This window comes from Pygocentrus nattereri, chromosome 25 (genome assembly GCF_015220715.1).
Source record: "Pygocentrus nattereri isolate fPygNat1 chromosome 25, fPygNat1.pri, whole genome shotgun sequence".
Classification (NCBI taxonomy): Eukaryota; Metazoa; Chordata; class Actinopteri; order Characiformes; family Serrasalmidae; genus Pygocentrus; species Pygocentrus nattereri.
This window is the reverse complement of record NC_051235.1, coordinates 9720827-9745417: the sequence shown is the minus strand read 5'-3', so window position 1 is coordinate 9745417 and position 24591 is coordinate 9720827. Positions and strand designations below refer to the sequence as shown.

The 24591-nt window shown below is 37.4% G+C and overlaps 2 protein-coding genes across 5 annotated transcripts in view; both read left to right on the top strand.

Moving 5' to 3' along the window:
- The window catches only part of LOC108425743 (cytoplasmic tyrosine-protein kinase BMX), a 24381-nt gene extending 7777 nt beyond the window's left edge, over positions 1-16604 (top strand). For 2 of the 4 annotated variants that reach the window (XM_037534681.1, XM_037534682.1), the window contains exons 11-20: positions 1078-1132; positions 1301-1380; positions 1651-1778; positions 2179-2241; positions 2673-2844; positions 5235-5451; positions 5850-5914; positions 7311-7429; positions 11465-11625; positions 14880-15642. In XM_037534681.1, coding sequence (XP_037390578.1) covers positions 1078-1132; positions 1301-1380; positions 1651-1778; positions 2179-2241; positions 2673-2844; positions 5235-5451; positions 5850-5914; positions 7311-7429; positions 11465-11625; positions 14880-14948 — 1129 coding nt within the window. In that variant the 3' untranslated portion in view covers positions 14949-15642. Of the gene's footprint in view, positions 1-1077; positions 1133-1300; positions 1381-1650; positions 1779-2178; positions 2242-2672; positions 2845-5234; positions 5452-5849; positions 5915-7310; positions 7430-11464; positions 11626-14879; positions 15643-16542 lie in introns of those variants that run through there. The other 2 variants (XM_037534683.1, XM_017694654.2) reach the window with 2 other exon arrangements.
- Positions 15904-24591, top strand: LOC108425746. Its single transcript, XM_037534684.1, has 7 exons — positions 15904-15951; positions 18880-18986; positions 20083-20179; positions 21332-21677; positions 22536-22622; positions 22916-23055; positions 23712-24591. Exons 1-7 carry the CDS (start codon positions 15943-15945, stop codon positions 23943-23945), a joined length of 1020 nt encoding a protein of 339 aa, XP_037390581.1. The 5' UTR covers positions 15904-15942; the 3' UTR covers positions 23946-24591.

Below are 24591 nucleotides of genomic sequence, written 5' to 3'. Positions count from 1 at the left end.
TATTCTAAAAAAAAAAAGAAAAAGAAAAAAACAAACAAACCTTTCAACGTTGAAACAAGGTTTAAGAATTCAACCTATGGCAACGTTGATTTGTAGTTGATTTTTGGTCATCGAAAATGGTCGAAAAGGACGTGATATCAACGTTGATTCAATGTTACTTTGCTATCTGGGATTCACTCAAACTGTGACGACGCTGCGGCAGGCAAGCGATTACTGAAAGAGGCAGCTCAGCCATTAATGTAAGTGGCTCAGTTAGCGTGCTCTTTAACCCAAAAACTGCTGCTACAGATCCTGCCAAGAGCATTTTACCTCTGTTTGTCCTTCCACACCGCTCAGGTGTTTTTCATTTCTGTTTTTCACATCTGAAGTTGCTTTGTGGTATAGGCCATAGGTCTCGGTACTCCATTACCAATGCCAGTAAACAGTACTTAAAAAATGTTTGGGCATCTAAAACACAAACTGACCCAGTTCTGAAAGCGGAATTCTTTGCACATCCCAGAAACATACTGGTTTTTTTAATATTCCAAGTTTTAAATTGCTCGTGTTAAAACTTTTTTTTAGAATATGTTGCAGGCATCACTTCCAGAATGAGCATATGCTTACAAAACAATGAAGATACATTAATTATTATGTCTTTGTACTGTGTTTGTTCAAATACAGGTGAAAATAGATTTACAAATCACTGCTTTCTGTTTTTGTTTGCATTTTTCCTACTATCCCAACTTTTTTATTATTGGGGTTGTGGTAAATTGTTGTTTGCATTGTTACTATTGTTGTGTTGATGTTGGTTAACTTAAATTAACCCATTTGTGCCCGACTCTTCCATTTGATACTCACTGAAACACTACCAGTGACCCAGGAGGATCAGCATTGGAGTGTGTAAAACACCTTCACACATTTTCATTCTTTCATATGTAAATAAGAGAACACAATCATAAAATTCTAAAATCAGATAACAAAGCATAAATAATATGCCCAACACTATTAAATGGAAAAGACAGAATTTGCTAATTCATCAATGTATTATGTATGCATTTCTCAAGCTAATCTGTCGCATGCTGATTTGAACTCTTCCAGTTGGTATGTGAGAAATCTGTCTCGAATAAAGACTGAGCAACTCCTACGTGAGAAGGTGCGCAACCTCTTTCACTTGCTCTTAGTACATTCCCAGCTGGAATTGCACATTAATGTCATTAATGTCATCATTGTTAATTAAATTAAAGTGCTTATACATTGTTTACTTTAAGATGGCTGTAGTGAGTAATGTGCTACTTTTATTGCCCCTGTCACCACATTGCAGGGCAAAGCGGGCTCATTTGTGGTCAGAGATTCTAGTCAAAAAGGATCGTACACAGTATCACTATTAAGTCGAGCGCTTGAGTAAGTAGAAAGGAGAGGTAACACACACAAACACACAGACTTAGACTTTCATACTAGATGCACCAAGAGTTCCCTTACTTGTCCTTTTTGTAATCTTACGTTGTCATGAGGAAACACTGAGTTTCCTTCCCACTGTTGACATTGGCTTGCTCATGAGGGCTGGGACCCAGATTTAAATTTTAAACTTACACCACATATGCCTTTCATCTGTTGTGGAAATACCATTGCCAGTCTGTAACTTTTAAGCATAATGTTTTTTGGTTTTGCCAGTGAGGTAAATGGGACTGTAAGGCATTACCTCATCAACGTGAATGCCGATGGCAAATATTACCTGGCCGAGAACCATCTATTTGACTCCATCCCCCAAATGATAGAGTACCACCAACATAATGCAGCAGGTGAGGGTTAATTTCAGTCCTCACTCATATACAACTCCAAGCACAAAGGCTTGTATCTTTGCTCATGTACATAAATATAAAACAATATCATGCATACATGCCCACATCAGCTGGACTGCTTCTCTGTGAAAAATTGCATCATTTTAGAAAGTCTGCTGTAGTCACTTTTGTGTTGTAATTGGAAAAACACTCGAATGCTTAACGTTTGATCTACATATAATTCAAATACACACAAAATCCATCTAATATAGGTGTCATTATTTTTGTTCATTATTATTTGTGTGTGTGTGTATGTGTGTGTTGGAAGGAGTTGTATGTGAATGCATATACGTGTGTGGGATAGCATATGTGACAATGTTGTTGTTAGATCTTCTTAGAAACTAACAACATATGCCTTTAGGCCTGTTGACCAGACTGCGTCACCCAGCCACAGGATCCGATTTCACATCTCCATCAGCACACGGTAGGTCAGACTAGTAACCACTGCTTGAGCCCATGAACACCCTGGGACAACCTACACATTTACTCGACAAAGCTAATAAGCTCATTTTATTTATTGTCTATGCAGTTTATGAAAAGCAACAGAACAAAAACACTGATATAAACATGCTTTATGTATGTAACTGCATGTCTCAAAACATGTTTCTCTGCTTACAAGAATGGTTATGGTTAGATTTAGAGTAAACATACTAACTTGTTCTTAACGGCTATTTGAAAATTAAAATACCAAAGGGTGGTCTGTGACAATTGCACAATAATGTTTCCCTTTCCCTTTGCTTTTTATGACACACACACACACACACACACACACACACACACTTACAGTAGATTGTATTATTGAAGAGCTCTGTATATTTCCACATAAGTTTGAGTATATGTTATGATTGTATTTAGGTGAGTGGGAGCTGTCTCGTAGTGACGTGAAACTGGTGAAAGAGCTGGGCAGTGGGCAGTTTGGAGTGGTCCAGCTAGGTGTGTGGAAAGGCCAGCATGAAGTGGCCATTAAAATGGTGAAAGAGGGCTGCATGTCATCTGATGACTTCATAGAGGAAGCCCAGATCATGATGTGGGTCCCACTGACACTTTTCTGCTTCCTCTCTCATTGCTCACTTTGCCTGACTTTAATAGCACGTTGTTCTGTGGTTGGATGTTTGTGTGTGTGTTTTCTGTAATTACAAGAACTAGCGTGGTTATGGTTAGATTTAGAGTAAACATTGGTAATATTGGGTCATATTTCAAATGTAGTGTTGCATGCGGCCATGTGTGGGACATTCCAACCTAAAACTAGCAATTAATGTTACCTATAATGTTATGTAATATTCTGAAGTAACTTACATTGTATCCCTCAGCCTGATCAATGTGTATTTCTTGTGTTTTCATCCATGAATGTTCTCTCAGTACAATAACTCAGTAGGGATCACAATGTGCATGTTATTTTTTTTTTTCAGTAGGGGTTGCAAGATGGTAGGTATCTCAAATACAGTTAGATTTCAGCCTGTAAAATGCACGATAACAAGAAATCTTTCTAATGTTATAGTTCTTCTTAACACAATCCATGATAGTTCCACATGTGTTAACCATGAGCTGTGAACTCTGAACTGGAAAAATGGTTTGGTCAGCCTACACTGTACATAGCTGAAAACAGTGTCTTATTTGCCATCTTCTTTCCCAACTTAATGGGTGCAAGTTACACTGTGGTGTCTGAGGAAATAAGAGGGTTCATTTCATTTCCTGGTCAAATACCAGAATGATGGGTGTGCTATTATATCCTATAAATATCCTCCTGTTTTTAGGGGTTCAAGCACTATAAGTGCATGCAACACTATTGCTTTAGCTAGGAGTTTTAGGGCTCCAAGCACTGGGGAGAAGACATCCAAACACAAAATTTGGAAGGTAGGTGAAATTAATTTAACCTTAAATAGGACCTTAATTAAGCCCTTCCAGGTAAGTTTAATTAATGAATTTGATATGCGTGCACAAAGTAATGAGCTAAGGAAGTTTTTGAAATTTGGCTTGAATTAATCTCAGGTGGACCTTGCATTGGTCAATCCAGTGCCAACAATCGGTGTGTACAGTTGCGTGTATGGACAAGAAGGCTGCAAATGAATTGCCCTTTTGGGGACTAATGAAGTATTCTGAACTGAACTGAACAGTCTATCTAAATCTAAAATGTCGTTATATCTGTCTGAGATTAGAGTAAGAAAACAATAGTGGTTCCAAAAAACACACCCCATAAAGACCTAAAACTTTGCAAATACAATTACTTTGCTAATTTACACAGGAAGCAGCATTGCACAGGCCACGTGTGGCTCACCATGAAAACATCCACCTTTGAAGACAGGTCATTGTTTTGATTCCCTATCAGGGATGGTGGACAGAGCTGTATAAATTGCATTGGACATATTGCTTAGCATTCTAAAGCATTTCTCAAAAATCTGCTTCTTCTGTGACCACAGCCAACCCATAAGCTCTCTTTGGTTGCTTGGACCCCGCAGATCGCTGCTTGCGGCTAATTTAAATTTTTTTTTATTTGGTAAAGTTTAAGCTTGTGCTTATGTGCATACATGTGGTTCAGCATTACGCTAATCAGTGTCCATATCTACTGTGTATTCCTTGTACTACTGCATGCACCAAACCATAACATCTATACATCATGACAGTTCAGGACAAATAAACGTAACCCTACTCCCCACAGGATTAAAGAAATGTTGACTGCTAGCACAGTCACTGCCACAGAAGCTAATAAATGCAGAGGTGATATTTGGGTTACCAGCGTAGCCAGCCAGCAGAAAAAAAAAACATTTCAAGCAGGTATTCTGGGCAAAGTTGTAGTTCAGCAAACGTTCTTCCCACCTGTAATCAAAATATATCATCAGAAGGGGCTTTCCTAGTTGTTAAACTAGAGGATTTCACTTCAGAGTCTATTGTAGCATCACTGTTAATAGTATGTTTACAAGAGATGTGGTAATGAATCATTTTTAATTTCATACTTTAAAGACAGCAGCCTGTTTTTCACAAGCAAGCCAGTACCGGACAGATAAATATAAAAGAGTGGGCTATACAGCAAATAAATTAATTAAATCATACTTCTAATATACTATATATATAGGATATGTTCTCGATATATTATGTGCATATCATGTATAATGCATATTTAGTTGTTCTCAAATGTGGAACAAACAAACAAAAAACATCTATCAAAATTATTTTTATTCAACGTTTTACATACTAAACTGCATTAAATCTAATTAAACAGGCGATATCCTTGATATGCTTAGAGAAGCATATTTTGTTATGCAATGACAAAATAATAGCAATAAATATTGTTGTATTGCCCACATCTAAAATGTCATTTTAAATGAACTACAGCTATTTATGAACATAATCATCTTCATTACAATAATGTGTTATTTTGTTGGTGCATATGGGTTTTTGTGTGTATGTGTGTGCTCAAAGGAAACTGAGGCATCCTAAGCTAGTGAGACTCCATGGTGTATGTACCGAGCGTTTTCCCATCTACATCGTGACAGAGTTCATGAGTAACGGCTGTCTACTGGATTACCTGAAGAGCCATGGGAAAGAACTGCAGCCCCCACAGCTCCTTAACATGTGCCTGGATGTGTGTGAGGCAATGGCCTACCTTGAGGATCAGCAGTTCATTCACCGAGATCTAGTAAGTGCAAACATGCACCTAATACTAAGACTGTTTGATTCTAATTCTGAAGGTCTGGGAGTTGATTAAGTTGTTTCCAAGAGTCAATTCCACACTATAATCTCAATTCCAAATGCGAAAAGGTACAATATTAATTATATTTTACTTTAGAAAGGAAATTTGGAGAGCTAATGGTAGTTAAATTAACCTAGCTGACAGAAGAGGGCTGGCTAAGTTGTACTTGCCTTGTATCAGCTATCATTCGTTGGGTCTTCTATTGGACTATATAACTTGGAGGACCATATCGCATTTGCTTCATTGGTCAATGGTCATTCTGTCAATAAGATTACTAATGTATGTCTTCGTTTGTGGGCTCCAGATTAGATGTTCAAAATGACTTGTTTCTTCTTATCATGCAGGCTGCAAGAAACTGTTTGGTGGATAAGGATCTTACTGTCAAAGTGTCTGACTTTGGAATGGCTAGGTAACATATAACACAATATTACACTCACATACATACTAATACACATACAGTTTTGGATTACAAAGACCAAAGTGCCAGAGGTTGAACTACATTAAACAGCTTAAAGCAGGTCCCCAGCCTTTTAAATTAAATGGCAAAATAATAAGTGAGGCTTAAATACAAAATTGTGTTATTATAATACTTGCATTAATGTTAGTAAAATAATAGTTTTATTAGACTACAAACCCTCTGCTCACTGCAGAATTATTATGAAATTAAGACCCAGTATCAAAAACTCTGTGGCCTGCTTCTGGTTTGCAGCCCAGTGATTAGGAACCCAGTTTTCCCTCTTACCTCAAAAAAGTCAGTAAAAAAGTCTGTAATGTTGCATTGAAGTTACAACACTAAAGTAACTAAGTAATAGAATAGACTAAAAGCAGTAACACTGGGCAGTGTACATAAGGCTACATGACACCTACACACTTTCATGACAGCCTACACAATTTACACAATTTACACAACTTATTCCAGTTAGCATTACTTTTCAGAAAGTTGTATTTACCAACTTTGATGAAGTTGACATAACCTTGTCAGATGAAATTGCCTTTTTTCATACATTAGGTTTTTCACACATTAGGTTGTGTCACGACTCTTTCTGGGGTGAAATGAATTTGTAGCTTGATGTGTGTCACAATGACTTGCAGATAATGACCTAGCTTGCCAAGCCAGGCTAGTTGACCAATTTGGGTAAAGTGAGTTTAAATTTAGCCTTTATAAGAATGAAGCCATATAACCTCATCAGCATTGTGTCCTGTGATATACACAGAGCTACAAGGTCAACTGTTATAGCTTGCTATGTCATTTTATCCATGAAAGTGTCATCATACAACCCAATGTCAGAAAAAATCTGTCATCTGATGTAAGTGGTATGTTAAAGTGATGTCAAAGTTGACAAAGGCAGGCTTATAACAAATGATGCCTATTGGAATGAGCACTTATAAATGTAAGTCTGCATCAGTTCTCATGATGAGCTTATATCAGTGTCTTGTAGCCTTATGGACACAGGCATAACAAACTGTTAAACAACACCAAACAGATCTTGACTGACTCACCATCTTTCTCTATCTGTGTCTGTCTCTTTCTCCTTCAATTCAATATCTGATTTGTACTGTGAACAATGAATAATCTGTTATTCGCCTAACTACTTTAACATTCTAAAGCAAACATAGTGTTATTAGAAGTGTCCAGTTAGAACACTCTAAAGTCAGTTTTTTGTGTAATTGACCATCATAAATACAGAGGAATCTGAGATCAATGTTCTGATTAAGGACTGGTTTGTTAATTCCAGTCTATGCATGTGTGGGGATGTATGGGATCTACATGCATGGTTGTTTTTGTGTTCATTCCCTATCTGCAGATACGTATTGGATGATCAATACACCAGTTCTGTAGGCACCAAGTTTCCAGTGAAATGGTCAGCCCCTGAGGTTTTGAACTACACCAAGTTTAGCAGCAAGTCAGACGTGTGGGCTTTTGGTTTGTTCTATTTCCCTCATTCCATTTTTACACTTTGGTTTCATCTTTCCTGATATCTAAATGGCATGTTCTTTATTTTTGGCACTAAAACCTAATTTATACAGCCACATAAACACACGGATGTTCACAAAAACATTGACGCACAAGACAAATTTCAAATCTCTTTAGGAGGCCATTGCTCAGGTTTTTTCAGTACCGTTACCTGTAGTATCAATATCAATATAATTTGATACTGATAGCTGAATTATACTTTTTTGACATCTTCTTTACATACAAGAAATATTGAATTCAAAGTTGTAAATTATTGTAATGTAATCAAGGATTTTCAGAAGAACTGATATTAAAGTTCCTGTCAACATGGTTTCAAATGTTAAAAATTTTGTTTTAATAGTAAAGATAGGCTATAAAAAGTGTTTACCAGTGTTACAGTACTGTGCAAAGGTTTTAGGCACCTGAGAAAATTTGATTTTAAAGGGTATTTATCTGGTCCGTAAGCATCTACTCAGACAAACACCAATATTAGAATAAATACAAATAACATTAATACAGCTATCAATGTGTTCAACCCTTTCCAAAGTTCTCCTAGAAGTAGCCCAGTACTAATTGTAGTTGTCATCCAGTACTTGATTTTACTCATCAGTACTTCACTACATTAAGTCAAATGCACTCATGATGGAATTTAATGAACTATACAATGACTGGGTGCAATGAGGAGAAGTCTGGGACCAGACCAAATCATTTTTTTAGTTATTTTTTACTGTATTTGTGCTTGTTTGCATGTATCTTAAATAGTATTGTTTATTCACAAGAAGCTCAAGCATATATATATATATATATATATATATATATATATATATATAATGGCTTTAAATCGTGCAGATATTTATATAGATTATATATATATATATATATATATTTTATATAGAAGATATTTGCACAGTACTGTATATTCATGAAATATAAGTAAACTAATAATGTATCTACTACTTTAATAGTGTATAAACACAGTGGCATCTCCCTGTCAACCTAAACAACCCAGCACCAGCGGTAGCGGTGATTGACAGTGTCTAGAGATGGCACACATAGCAGGCAATACCTAAGAACAAATGCCAAATAAGAAAACACTGGTGAATATCAGAATCTTCATGAAAACTGCATAAGTGGGTTTAAGGAAGAAATTTCTTCTAAAGAACAGTTGACGAATGAGGCCTAATGTCTCTTATTGTTGGAACTGGCTTTAATGACTATAGGTAGTGTATTTCTTTAGGAGGAATGGAGGCGAAAAAAAGCCATTTCAAAAAAGTTGGGATGCTGTGTAAAATGTAAAATCATGTAAATAAAAACAGAATGCAATGAAATCTCATAGACCTACATTTTATTCACAATAAAACATAGAACACATGTCAGATGTTGAAAGTTTCCATTTAATGAAAAATGCAGTATTAATTTATTTAGAATATGATGGCAGCAACACACCTCAAAAAAGTTGGGACAGGCATTGTCTAGCGTTGTGACACTGACATTGTGTAGCATCCAGTAACAACAGTCTGTAAATGTCAGGGAAGTGAGGAGTTTTGGGAGGGGAATGTTGTCCCATTCTTCTCTGATGAAGTTCTGCAGGCAGGCCAGTTCAGCACCCAGATTCTTCTTCCACAAAGGTCTGCTGTTGTGATGGATGCAGTATGTGGTTTAGCATTGTCTTGCTGAAATGTGCAAGGCTTTCGCTGAAAGAGAAATTGTCTAGGTCATGGAATATGTTTTACTAAAACCTCTATTTACTGTTTAGCATCGATGGTGCCTTTCCAGATATGTAAGCTGTCCATGTCATAGGCACTAATGCAAGCCATACCATCAGAGATGCAGGCTTTTGAACTGTGTGCTGATAACAAGCTGTATGGTCCTTCTCCTCTTGAGTCCACAGGACACAGCATCCATGGTTTCCAAAAATAATTAAAAATTTTGATTCATCTGGCCACAGAACAGCTTTTTTTATTTTGCCTCAGACCATTTTAAATGAGCTTTGGCCCAGAGAAGATGACAGCGTTTCTGGATCATGTTGACATATGGCTTCTTCTTTGCATGATGCAACTTTAACTTGCATTTGTGGATTGCATGGTGAACTCTGGTCACAGACAATGATTTCTGGAAGTGCCCCTGAGCCCATCCAGTATAGATTCATGCCTATTTTCAATGCAGTGCCACCGGAAGATCACAAGCATCCAATATTGACCATCAGCCTTTTGATGATATAATATGTACTGTAGATTTGCAACTTTATGTAGAGGAACATTTTTCTACAATTGTTCCACACTTTTTAAATGCAGTTTTTCACAGATAGGTGAACCTCTTCCCATCTTTGCTTCTGAGAGACTCTCCATCCTTAAAATACTCTTTTTTATACCAGGTCATGTGATTTAGTTGCCAATTGCTCCTCCAGCTATTCTTTATTAGTACCACTTAGCTTTCCAGCCTTTTGTTGCCTTTGTCCCAACTTATTTTAGATGCTGCCATCAAGTTCTAAATGAATTAATGTTTGTCATGAAATGGAAAATGTCTCACTTTCAGCATCTGACATGTGTTCTATGGTCTATTGTGAATAAAATATGAATCTATGAGATTTGCAAATCATTCTGTTTTAATTTACATTTATTTACATTTTACACAGCGTCCAAACCTTTTTGAAATTCAGGTTGTACATTGTGTAGATCCATCCATCCATCCATCCATCCTCAACCACTTATCCAGGTCTGAGTCACGGGGGCAGCAGCCTAAGCAAAGAGGCCCAGGCCTTCCTCTCCCCCACCACCTCCTCCAGCACTTCCAGAGGGATACCAAGGCGTTCCCAAGTCAGTCGTGAGATATAATCCCTCCAACGTGTCCTGGGTCTTCCCCGGGGTCTCCTCCCTGTCGGACATGTCTGGAACACCTCCCTAGGGAGGCGTCTGGAGGCCATCCTTGCCAGATGCCTGAACCACCTCAACTGGCTTCTCTCAATGTGGAGGAGCAGCGGCTCTTCGCTGAGCCTTTCCAGAATCGCCGATCTTCTCACTCTATCTCTAAGGGAGAGCCTGGCGACCCTGCGGAGAAAGCTCATTTCGGCCACTTGTATCCGTGAACTCGTTCTTTGGGTCACTACCCAAAACTCGTGACCATAGGTGAGAGTCGGAACATGGAGTGACCGGTAAATTGATAGCTTCGCCTTCTGGCTCAGCTCTCTCTTCACCATGACGGACCGGTATAGGGTCCGCATTACTGCAGACACCGCACAAATCTGCCTGTCAACCTCTTGCTCTATCCTTCCTTCACTCGTGAACAAAATCCCAAGATATTTGTGTGGATGCTGGCAGATTTTTCTTCACATCTGTTTTGGTAGGCTTTTTAAATGTCAGCACGGCAAAATCGGTTCATTGGTGTTCAGTACACGGTGATTGTATTGGTCAGTAATGCTGGCTGGTGTAATCCAAATACATAGTTGAGTCTTGTTTTAGGCTGCTACCATGTAGCCCACCACAATTTTGTGATACATACATTTAGAAGCTGAAAACTTGTGAGATTTGCATTCACAATCGTGAGACTCAGTTGGTACCTTTAAAGTATTGAAGCCCTACTCATTGGTTCTCTTTAGCTGGTTCTTCTTTTTTTGAAGCCTATCCAGTAACTTGGTCTGCTTAAAATCACCTTCAATCCATTGCTGTTGTACTTTCTTTATTGTAAGTTCTCAAGGAAAAGGCATGAGACATAGGCCTTTCCGATCTGAGTTTAAATCTGTGCCATATCCTTTCTTCAGTGCAGAATTTGGTGAATGAATTCATGAGGATTCATCACTAGACACGAATAATCTGTAATGATTCATTTTGAAATACAGTCACTGTAGCCACTGGAGCCCATTGTCAGTGCAGTTTGATTATGATGAAAATGATCATCGCAGTCTTGGTGGTGATAAATAGGTCAAGTAGTACTGCTCATGTTGTTGATTATGACTGTGACAAGGAGGAAGAGGAATAGGAGGATAATGATGATGACTTTTTCATGCAGGCGTGCTGATGTGGGAGGTGTACAGTCTGGGCAAGCAGCCCTATGAGCACTACGATAACGCCCGTGTAGCAGAGAGAGTGTTGCAGGGCCATCGCCTCTACAGACCACAGCTGGCCACAGATCAGATATACCAAGTTATGAAAGCATGCTGGCACGAGGTAGCAGTATCAGATTCCTCTTCTTTTCTTTTCCTCTTCTTTTTTTTTTTGCTCTCACAAACATAAACATTGAAACTGAGGAATTCTTAAGTGGGGCATCATGTGCAAAATCTATGTTTCATGAAACACTTTTTCAACCAGATGTCAAATTAAACTGAACAGCTTGAATTGTTTTAAAAAATATGTTTAATATGGCTGAGTTTCTATCAACTCTGTACAAGAGAATAAAAATCACTGTCACATTCATTATAGCACTTTTGAAGAAAAAATGGTTTTTAGAGAATTCATGAATTTTGAGGAACTTCTGCTGTTTTGATTCATTTTACAGTTATATTTTAGAGCCAGGCAATAAGATCGTATTTACTGTTATCCTATCGTTATGGTTTTAAGAGCATATTGTGGATAACATCAGTACTTAAAAAAAAAAACAACCCCCAACTGCATGTTCAGTTTCAAAGACAGCATTATTAAAATTATTCCTAATTGAACTGTATACTTGGGTTTAGTGCAGCACAATATATGAAATGTTTAATGCAAACCATTTGAGTATAGTTTTTGATAGTAATTTGTTAAACATGGCACTGCTTTTGTCTTTTCTAACCTATTCTAACAAAATAAGAGCGTGGAGTCTGAAAAAGCATGCAAATGTATTGCCCTAGTTACAGTAAGACTTTACAATACTGTTTCTTAGTTAATAAGTAACTAATCAGGAACTAAGCAGGAGCTAAAGAGTAGTTCTGCATTAATGCTTAAGTAACTTCTCTTAACTACCAAGAATTACTAGTAAACTATTCAGCAGGTAATAGTGAACTAATGATTAGGGTAGTTAACTGTTAACTAAACAATAACTATTCAGTCTCATAGAGAATTTCTTAGTAAATATGGTTTCTTAGAATAACTACTCATATATAACCAATCAATTCTACATTAATTGCTCAATTCCCAAGTCTGACAAGGCTCCTGCTAAACTATTAACTAATGTAGTCTATTCCAATAGTTCCAACAGTAGTGAAATACACTATAGAGTGTGCAGTCTCTACAGTATGATTAATTATACCCTCTATTTCTATTCACAGAAACATGTTCATGTAGGCTCAGAGAAGGCTGGGGCATCACACCACACTGTACTGACTGGTGCCCCTCACATGTTTGTTTTGATCAGAAACCCTAAAAGGCTAATCTTCATATTTGGCAGTGTGAACCAATTTGCACACCAGCCTACAATTGGGACAGCTACTAATATATTACAGTATTCAGTAGACCAGTCTGCTTACCTCTCATGTTTAGAAAAGAAAACATCATTATTTTCTGCAGGAACATGTGTTCCAATGTGTTTCTTCTGAACAGTAATTCTCCTTTATTGTCCTCTTGTCCGCATGTAATTACTGTCAGTCAGATAATGAATGAGGTGTTGCTGTTTTTCATTAGGAGCTAATGATAATCAGGAATAATATGAAATGAAAGAATGGTAACTCATTATTAATTAACAAGGAGTTATTGATGATCAGGAACAAAATAAAATGAAACAATGGTAACTCATTATTAATGAACTAGGAGTTATTGATCATCAGGAACAGTACAAATTGAAATACATGGTAACTCATAACTAATGAACTAGGAGTAAATTATGATGGGGAGCAGTATTATAAAGTGAGACACATGATAACTCATCATTAATGAACTAGGAGTAAATTATAATCAGGGACAATGTTATAAAGTAAAACACATGGCAATTCACTATTAATGAACTAGGAGTTAATCATGATCAGGAACAGTATTATAAAGTGAGGCACATGGTAACTCACTATTTATTAACTAGGAGTTAATCATGATCAGGAACAGTATTATAAAGTGATCCTGATCACCACTAAGGCCAGAAAGCAGGTGGTAGACTGCAAGAGGTGCCTGGCACCCACTTTCCGGCCAAGCCAGCATAATATGAAGAGAATTATCAAACCAATCAACTGAGAACGCATGATTAACTTCTTTACCAGCGCTGGCAAAAACCTCAATGGCACTCAACAGAAACACCACAACTCTATTGGTAAAGGTAAGTTTATTTAATTCAACTGAAGAATGTTCAATAGAAGAATGTTTCTTATTTTATATGTCAGCATAAATATATACAGAAATAAATATATATAGCATATGCTTATGCTACCACTAATACAATAAAATAATTATATGAAATATATGATTATCATTAGCTCCTAATGAAAAACAGCAACACCTCATTCATTATCTGACTGACAGTAATTACATGCGGACAAGAGGACAATAAAGGAGAATTACTGTTCAGAAGAAACACATTGGAACACATGTTCCTGCAGAAAATAATGGTGTTTTCTTTTCTAAACATGAGAGGTAAGCAGATTGGTCTACTGAATATTGTAATATTTTAGTAGCTGTCCCATTTGTAAGCTGATGTGCAAATTGGTTCACACTGCCAAATATGAAGATTAGCCTTTTAGGGTTTCTGATCAAAATAAACATGTGAGGGGCACCAGTCAGTACAGTGTGGTGTGATGCCCCAGCCTTCTCTGAGCCTACATGAACATGTTTCTGTGAATAGAAATAGAGGGTATAATTAATCATATTGTAGAGACTGCACACTGTATAGTGTATTTCACTACTGTTGGAACTATTGGAATAGACTACATTAGTTAATAGTTTAGCAGGAGCCTTGTCAGACTCGGGTATTGATCAATTAATGTAGAATTGATTGGTTATATATGAGTAGTCTAGGAAACCATAGTTACTAAGAAATTCTGAGACTCAGAATTGTGGTTATTGTTTAGTTAATAGTGAACTACCCTAATCATGTATCAGTTCCTTTTTACCCACTGCCTTCTGCTAAATTCTGTTGCTACAGCGAGTAAAAATGTAAACACTTGATGATTCATATTTCATTTTATATTTGTATAGTTTCTGTTCACCTGCAAAAAAATTATGAACATCAAGTAAAACAAGCTTTTATGCAAATACTATCTGATCAATACCTGGTCTGAGGTATTGATTATGTATGACCATTCTCTCTGATATTTTTACATTCCCGAGTCTCATGTGTTCCATACAAAAAAAAAAAAAAAAAAGGAAACCTGGCTACTGTCTGTTTCCTCTTTCTTATCCATTTCCTCCTTTTTCTTTTTTCTGTGCTTCTTCTCTGAATCATATTTAAACTGAGTCTGTGAAATTATGCAATAGGGCATTTATCAAGCACATGTGCCCAACGTGTGTGCTTTGTTCTCCGTTTCCAGCTTCCGGAAGAGAGGCCCAATTTTCATCTACTTTTCAGTGATCTTAGTGCATTCGAAGAGGACAAGTAACATCAATCCGCAGTCATCACACTACATACACTTCATTTATATATTTACAATTAACTAGAAAGAAATAATCAAGAAACCAAGCACACTACCCCCCCCTCCACATTAGTAACTCCTACTTCTCTTAAACCTGTATGATGTCTCTGCTCTGTCATTGCTACAATTCAGTAAAAAAACTGTTCATGTCCATGCTGTGCACAGTAAAGCCTGAATAGACTGTTGATGTGCTTTGGTACATTAAAATAAGTACAAAATCAGAAAAAAGAAAGATCTAGAAGCAGATACAGTTCATTTCTAAAGCCCATGTTTAGAGTTTCACCTGAGAGTGTGAGCAGTTTCACATGAGCTTGTGGTTTTTGTCTCTTTGATTTCATTCTCCTTTCTGTGTGGGCTGTTTTTGGCAACCTTTACCCTACTCTTTAAAAGGTATTCAAGTAAAACTAATTAGGTTATTCACTGTTTCTTTTTGTATGCTTTCTTCTCCACCATGTAAAGCCCACTAGTGTTTCAGGTTGTCTCTGAAACCGTGCAGCTCATACCTGTACTGCAAAACATGAGCAGTGGTGTTTCCCTCAGTTTTGCTTGTAAATAAACTCAGCACAGCGGCCCTGTTGCAGGTGTTGTAGTAATTACAGGAAGGAATAAAAAGGTGAATTACTTGTAAAACAGTTCAATAAATCATATATATCACACCAGAGATGTGCTATGTACTCATTTTTATATCCGACTCCATTCACTGTGTTTGGTATATTCTTTCACCCAGAGCACACCTTCCTTTTTTAAAAACAGAGGTAAATTTTTTCTGTTGCTGGTGACATCATTACTTGTTCCTCTCTTGCGACTGTGCGCTGCTTCCTCTTTTCTCGAGAACGCCTCACAATCCATCAACGTCAACTCTGAATATATTTAGTCGTGGACCCTCCCACTTTCTTGCTGTATATATGTGAGTGAGCTCTTGTGCTCCTGCCAAGTTGTTAGCATCTGCCAAGACAGCAACATGGAACAGGTACAGAGTGATTTTATGTGTATATTATGTATATTTTAGCCTATTTACTGAAACGTTCCTTCTGAGATGTACAGAACAGTTTAAGAGTTTGGAATCAGTGTATATTATATTATATTATATTATATTATATTATATTATATTATATTATATTATATTATATTATATTATATTATACAACCCCAATTCCAATGAAGTTGGGACTTGTGTAAAACATAAATAAAAACAGAATACGATGATTTGCAAATCCTTTTCAACCTATATTCAATTGAATCCACTACAAAGACAAGATATGTAATGTTCAAACGGATAAACTTTTTTTTTTTTGCAAATATTCCCTCATTTTGAATTTGATGCCTGCAACATGTTCCAAAGAAGATGGGACAGGGGTGTGTTTACCACTGTGTTACATCACCTTTTAACAACAATCAATAAGCGTTTGGGAACTGAGGACACTAATTGTTGACGCTTTGTAGGTGGAATTCTTTCCAATTCTTGCTTGATGTACAACTTCAGTTGCTCAGCAGTCCGGGGTCTCCATTGTCGTATTTTACACTTCATAATGCGCCACACATTTTCAATGGGAGACACTACATACACTTCATTTATATATTTACAATTAACTAGAAAGAAATAATCAAGAAACCAAGCACACACTACCCCCCCCCCCCCGCCCCCCCCCCCAAGGAGAAGATCAGATTGTAAGTATCTTGTCCACATTAGTAACTCCTACTTCTCTTAAACCTGTATGATGTCTCTGCTCTGTCATTGCTACAATTCAGTAAAAAAACTGTTCATGTCCATGCTGTGCACAGTAAAGCCTGAATAGACTGTTGATGTGCTTTGGTACATTAAAATAAGTACAAAATCAGAAAAAAGAAAGATCTAGAAGCAGATACAGTTCATTTCTAAAGCCCATGTTTAGAGTTTCACCTGAGAGTGTGAGCAGTTTCACATGAGCTTGTGGTTTTTGTCTCTTTGATTTCATTCTCCTTTCTGTGTGGGCTGTTTTTGGCAACCTTTACCCTACTCTTTAAAAGGTATTCAAGTAAAACTAATTAGGTTATTCACTGTTTCTTTTTGTATGCTTTCTTCTCCACCATGTAAAGCCCACTAGCGTTTCAGGTTGTCTCTGAAACCGTGCAGCTCATACCTGTACTGCAAAACATGAGCAGTGGTGTTTCCCTCAGTTTTGCTTGTAAATAAACTCAGCACAGCGGCCCTGTTGCAGGTGTTGTATTCTTTCCCATTCTTGCTTGATGTACAACTTCAGTTGCTCAACAGTCCGGGGTCTCCGTTGTCGTATTTTGCACTTCATAATGCGCCACACATTTTCAATGGGAGACAGGTCTGGACTGCAGGCAGGCCAGTCTAGTACCTGCACTCTTTTACAACGAAACCACTGTTGTAACACGTGCAGAATGTGGCTTGGCATTGTCTTGCTGAAATAATCAGGGATGTCCCTGAGAAAGGTGTAGCTTGGATGGCAGCATATGTTGCTCCAAAACCTGTATGTACCTTTCAGCATTAATGGGGCCTTCACAGATGTGCAAGTTACCCCTGCCATGGGCACTAACACACCCCCCTCACCATCAGAGATGCTGGCTTTTGAACTTTGCGCTGATAACAATCCGGACAATCCTTTTCCTCTTTGGCCCAGAGGACACGACGTCCATGATTTCCAAAACCAATTTAAAATGTGGACTCGTCAGACCACAGGACACTTTTCCACTTTGCGTCAGTCCATCTCAGATGAGCTTGGGCCCAGAGAAGCCAGCGGTGTTTCTGGGTGTTGTTGATATCTGGTTTTCGCTTTGCATGGCAGAGTTTTAACTTGCACTTGTAGATGGAGCGACGAACTGAGTTCACTGACAGTGGTTTTCTGAAGTGTTCCTGAGCCCATGTGGTAATATCTGTTACAGAATGATGTGGGTTTTTAATATAGTGCCGCCTGAGAGATCGAAGGTCACGGGCATTCAATGTTGGTTTTCTGCCTTGCCGCTTACTTGCAGAGATTTCTCCAGATTCTCTGAATCCTTTGATGATATTATTGACTGTAGATGATGAAATTCCCTGCAATTACACGTTGAGAAATGCTATTCTTAAACTGTTGGACTATTTGATCATGCAGTTGTTCACAGAGTGGTGAACCTCGCCCTGTCCTTGCTTGTGAACGACTGAGCCTTTCAGGGATGCTCCCTTTATACCCAATCATGACACTCATCTGTTTCCAATGAACCTGTTCACCTGTGGAATGTTCCAAACAGGTGTTTTTTGAGCATTCCTCAACTTTCCCAGTCTTTTGTTGCCCCTGTCCCAACTTCTTTGGAACGTGTTGCAGGCATCAGATTCAAAATCAGTGAATATTTGCAAAAAACAATAAAGTTTATCTGTTTGAACATTAAATATCTTGTCTTTGTGGTGTATTCAATTGAATATAGGTTGAAAAGGATTTGCAAGTCATTGTATTCTGTTTTTATTTATGTTTTACACAACGTCCCAACTTCATTGGAATTGGGGTTGTATTATATTATATTGTTCAATGATAACTTGCATAGTGCATATGGAAATATATAATAAACATAAACCAGTGATCTAGAGTTTAGTTTGTCCTTGAACATTTCTTAAACAGACACCTGCAAATTGTTTGAAAACTATAGAGTAGTAGCATCATGTTATCATTTTATACATTTATGTATAAAACATAAAATGGGTTTTATGTTATTTGAAACAGTGATTCCAAACTTTTAAAGGGCAAAGCATATCATTATCTACCATTATGTATCATTATAAATACTCAACCTTTCTATCTGTCTGTCTTGTATCCCTTCAGTTACCTTCACCTAATTTAGTCACCACCTAAGTTTCAGAATGAATTTGACTTGTGTTTCAAGAGTTGTGTTTATAAATTGTTTTTATGCTGTTTTCTAGGCCAGTCCTCTTTGTGAGGGGGTTTCCCTGCTTCACACTGTAGTTGATGGGGAACACCACTATAAAGTGAAGAAAGTTTTGACCCACGCACAAAGTACTTTTGCCAGGTAAGATCACCTGCGCGTTCTACCAGCCGTACCATGCCACATGCCAGTCAAACACACACAATGTATGTGCTCAAATTACATCTTTACACTGCAACAACTTAACAATTGCAATATTAGTCAGAAAAATCACAATTGGATATTTTCCCCATCATTCCGTCCTTATTAGTGTCACAAACTATATTTTTGAATAAGCTAACACATGAAAAGTCACACATTAGTCATGTTTTATAATTCTGATTACTCCATCACTAATAGTCTTTTAGCAGTCCAAATTCTGCTCTGAACGTGTGATCACTAGGAAAAATCACAGTGCCTGCAATAATGGAAGCCTTGGCCATCTTTTATACAGAGAAAGAGACATAGCAGCACACAAAAGTGCTGAGTCTGCACTCTCACACGTTTCACTCTGGTCAGAGAGCACGTACATGAGCTGTAATTCCTCTCGCAGAAAATATAAAAAGCCTCTATGCCATTTTTTCTCATATTTTCTTTTTTCCTCAGAGATCCACTTTTGAGATTTGTGTGGTTTTACCTACTAAAACAGTAATAATTAAAATTTCCGTCATCATTTTCTGATCTTCCTTGGATTTAAGAAAGCTGTTTTCTTTACTGCGCCTTTAGAAATGATATATGCAAATTAGCCCTGTCCTTCATTGTGCCTGATTCAAAAAGCACTTCAGGCTGAAATGTTCAGGCTCTTTATACCTAGCATAAATGGGCTGAACTGCTGTCAGCTGAAAAGACAGATGTAAGCAAACATGCTGGTTTTTGTGACAACACATTGAAACAGCTTAGTTTCCATATAAAAACTGTACGGAATGAGACTTGAACAGTGCTGTAAAACCATACCACATCAGCCCCTTGTTTAAAAAAAAATAGGTGAGGTATTTGCTTTGACAGAGTTACTGACACATATGAATGAACAAAGAAAACATGCTTATTGATTAACATTTTGAAAAACTTTGTCCCCAAACTTTGATACGCGGTGTACAGTGTCAACAGTTTACACTCTGTGGACCCAGTTTACTGTCTATGGGATTTCATATATGATGCAGCTGTTGTAATAACTCATGGTTTCTCTCCATTTATTCTGCAGGAAGGGAGACAAAATCCTGATGATAAATGGTGTGAAGACTAAGGATTTGCCCCCAGAGGAGTTCGCCAAAATGCTATGTTCAAGATCTCCCAGCCTGGTGAGTAGTTTTGGTCACAAACTGACAGATAAGTGAGGTTAGACCTTTAATCTGGCTTGAAATTTTGGTTTGAACTTGAGTACAGCTTGATGACTATCTGTCTGAGTCTAACACGTGGTGATAAGTTTGTGTCAGCACTTTTCATAATGTGCTGTTCTTATTAAGGGCAGAGCTAAAATATCAAGTTAGCCTTTATGTGTTTAATTCTAAAGCTGTATTTGTTCAGATGAAGATCTTACATATAATATATTGAACACAGAACAATTAATATTCATATACATATAAATACAAACATCACTTTAGCTGCACTAAATAGAACTATCCTGAATTCATTCACTGTTTTATTTTTCATGCATTTTATTTTTACAGTCATTATTTTGATGTATTTAGACATAGTAAGGCATCATATGGAGCAAGCCAAATTCTTGATATATTTCTTCCAGAAACAGAGCAAAAATGTAGAGTATTTGTCCTACACCTGGCAGGAATAGGCATCCATGCCTATGTGATATGGGCATCATGGAGCTCACGCACACCTGAACTGAAAATCCAACCTGATGAAGGACTGGTGTTGCTAATAATTGTAATGGTGGAAATGTTCCATACAGGTTACAGTGATTTTATAGTTTGCAGGCTGTGACAATAAGTTTCCTAAGTCTATATGTTACTGTGTTAGAAATTCTATGAATATATTCTCAAGAGTCTGTATCATTGGTCGTGGATGTACAGATCCACTATAGAACAGGGGTAAAGTAGGCTATGAGAATCTGAACATGAAATTTAAATCTAACCTAAGCCTGATGCATATTTGAGAAGTTCAGATATATAGTTTAAACAGTGGCTGGGCAGCCAGCTTGTTTGTCAATGAAAGTGATGTCAATTACACTTTTTAGTGAGTGATTGGATCAGTTCTGTTTTTATTTTGTGTGCCGGTAACAGCAAACAGAAACCAGACACATGTACACACACGGAATCACACCGTTTAGAGAAGTGAAACAAATGACCCGGCTAAGTAAGTGTTAAAGGGACTGAAGTGTGGCGCAAGTAATCCTTTTTATAACCCATCAGAACTTTTACAAGGACTTTTGGGACTCTACAGATTGTGGTCATTGGTATCTAAACGTACATTAAGTTTTTTCCTTCTGTTCACAGACTATACACCAAACAAGCATCAACACAGGCATAAATGAATGCTTTGAGTCTGATGGTATCCCATCGTACAGCAAGGAGATCACCTTGCACTTCAGAATGGCTATGGTTAGAGAGGAGTGTCTGGAGGGAGAAGAAAATGCAGTGGACCCAGCTATGTGTGAATGGGAGAGTGACTACACTGAAGATGACCAGGAACTGCTTCTTGTGTCCATGAATGAAACCAGTGTAGCAGTTACGAGTGGAAGAGGCTGTGATCCTGAAAACCCCTGCAACAGTTGCGGCTGTCATGGGTGCAACCTCAGTGAAGTTGTTTTGGTAGCTGATTCGTGTAACAACGTTACATCAGGCAAGAGTTTTTAAAAAATGGTACACATTTTGCATGAAGAGGGAAATAACAGTAATATTTCTTTAACTAATTGGATTCACTTACATGATTTTGTCAGTATGTGCTCAAATCTCAAATCTGTCAGAACAAGCTCTTGGCCAAAATAATGTCTCTTCCTAGAGCTCAGAAATCTGACAATATTTATTGTTATTGTGATAAGTCACAACAAAATGTCACAATATGTTTTTCTGAGCGAATCGTCATTATTGTTAGTATGTTTAGAGCACTGAACAACTTATCATAATGAGAGCATAATTAGTCTTGTTTAACTGGATGTAGTGCAGTGCAGTTTGTGTAGCGTTTCAGCCAAATCAGAAAAATCATTGTCATTCATAGTATTTTTTTAAAAGTGGCATCATTTGTTCTTTTAACCATCTGTTAACCGTCTGCTCCAACTCAGAAAATAGATATTGTGACATATCATGTATCATGAAAAATTCTTACGGTATTATAATACTATATTTTGTGATATCTCTTCTTGTAATGTTTGAAGTGGCAGAATGAAACACATGTAGATCTGAGACCATTTCTTCTTGAGGAAGATCTCCACATCTTCTGATTCTTCTGTCTTTGCTTGAGTACTGTCCAGTTCATGATTGGATTTAGATCAGATGACTGGGACAGCCTGGTTAAGAGAGCAGTTTGTTAAATATATAACATTGACACTTGTCTGCTTGTCTATATATATATATATATATATATATATATATATATATAGTCATATCATTGAAACACTGTTGGCTACTTTAATTGAAATTCATCACAGTTACAATACCTGGTGATCTTGTGGTAAAGACCACTGAACTTTTGTTTCTTCAGTTGGCAGGGACTACATCAGGAACTCTGCCAAAAAACAACACTGGATGAGGCTTGTACAAGAGTTTAAACCATACAATTTCTTGTCAGGTCAGCAGATATTCATATTACATCATTTTACAAGTTTTTTGTTGCCTTGCCAAGTAGTAAGCCATGTTGTACCACCTAATCCCACAGTGAAACTGTACAAAATCTGTCCTTCACTGAAAACCCAAAAGGACATGAATTAATAGGGCTAAACACAGAATAATGCACTTTTTTTAGCAAACCCTGCAGTTCTTATAAAAATTGTTACATCACCTTCTGTCTTACTGTTTTTGTTTGTCAAGATGAATGATATAAATTCCATTGCATGACACATATGCTTATTGTTTGTCTTTCAGTGGATATGACTATTTACTACTACATCACAAATATACTATCAGATCTTGATAGAGGTGTCCCTGTTGTACTGAACTTCACTGGCTCCAGTAAGTTCCTGAAATGCACACGTGAGAATGACAAAGTAGTTCTGAAATTTGAGGTAAGTTGTAATTTGTTGAAGTGTTTGTCTTCAAATGTTTGTCAGTCAATCTGATCATCAACACTGACTGGTGGTGTGGTGTTATACTTAATATTAGTTAGGAGGTTTTGAGCTTACAATCAACCTGAAATTAAAACCTTTATACATTTACAGTTCATGTCTTTGGCCATAGTAAGCATTATTATATTATTTGGCTATGTCACTGTGACCAGCAGACCAGGAAAATGAATATTAATGAATAATATTATGATTCAAGCTCCCATCACACAGAAGGGCAGGGAGTTCAACATTGAAAATGTCCCTGTTCAAAAGTACATAGTAAACCTAACAATAAAAAGCTGAGTTGAATCAGGTGTATTTGAGCAGGATTCTGGCCCTCCAAAAAGGTACAAACACAAGAAAGTGCTACTGGTAGAGAAACAAACGTAAAAATATTGTGTGTGATCTGTAGAGTGGGGTTTAAAAACTGAGAACGAATGAATATCCATAGCGCTCTATATCGTCCCTTCATCATTCACTTGTTCTCACAGCTTAATTCCACTTTAATTCCTTGCATGCATCATGTAATTCAATCTTTAAAGCCCTCAGTATGGGAGAGCTGTTTGTCTCTTTCTTGATTTGTGGTCTAACTAAACTTATTATATTGGATATTTCAGTACTGTGATGAAAACCAACTGAAGAAAGTCTGTAAGGATCATGAGGAAATGTGGCCTTTTGTCTTCTACATGAAGACTTTGAAGGACAGTACGCAACACTTCGAGTCAGCTGCACACAGAGGTTGGTTTATCCAGACTACATATCCTAAAATCTCTTTGTATATGGAAAATTCACTAGAACAAATCAGTGGAAGCTTCTATTTCGTAATTTCATACAAGTCCACACCACAGTGAGGTCATCTTTTCCAAGACAGGCGGTAATTCCCCATTTCAATCCACATGGGGTTCAGAGTTGAATTTAATTCATTATGCAAATGTGAATTGACTGAAAATATTGCAGTTGTTGGTATAAATCAGCAGCAGCAAAAGGGTTGAATTTACCCTTTGACACAGACTTGTCAAATACCTTATATTCTTCACAGAGTAACGTTAACCTCAATAAGTTAAGTGATACTTTTTTAATCCCACAAACAAAATTCCAGCTCCGCATTTAACCCATCCATGAAGTGAAACACCACATACACACTAGGGAATACACACACACTAGGGGGCAGTGAGCACACTTGCCCGGAGCGGTAGGCAGCCCTATCCATGGCGCCCGGGGAACGATTGGGGGCTAGGTGTCAAGGTCATGGACTGTCAGCACTGGGGATCAAACCGGAAACCTTCCGGTCACAGGGCCAGTTCCCTAACCTCCAGCCCATGACTGACCAATATTAATGGTTCTTACTTTCATTCATTATTACATACAATGCCATTTTTGGTGTAAATATAGTTTCCAAGTTCCTTTTTGTTAAAATTGAACTAGTTTGCTTTGCAGAGTCAGGACAAAATATGTTAAAATATAAGTTCAAAATACAGGGTGAGTCAAAAGTCACAG

What these genes read in the sequence shown, in the direction of transcription:
- LOC108425746 (XM_037534684.1), top strand. An exon ending in GCACAAAGTACTTTTGCCAG is followed by an intron (nt 18,987 to 20,082) that starts GTAAGATCACCT and finishes TTTATTCTGCAG; the next exon opens with GAAGGGAGACAAAATCCTGA. An exon ending in ACCATACAATTTCTTGTCAG is followed by an intron (nt 22,623 to 22,915) that starts GTCAGCAGATAT and finishes TTTGTCTTTCAG; the next exon opens with TGGATATGACTATTTACTAC.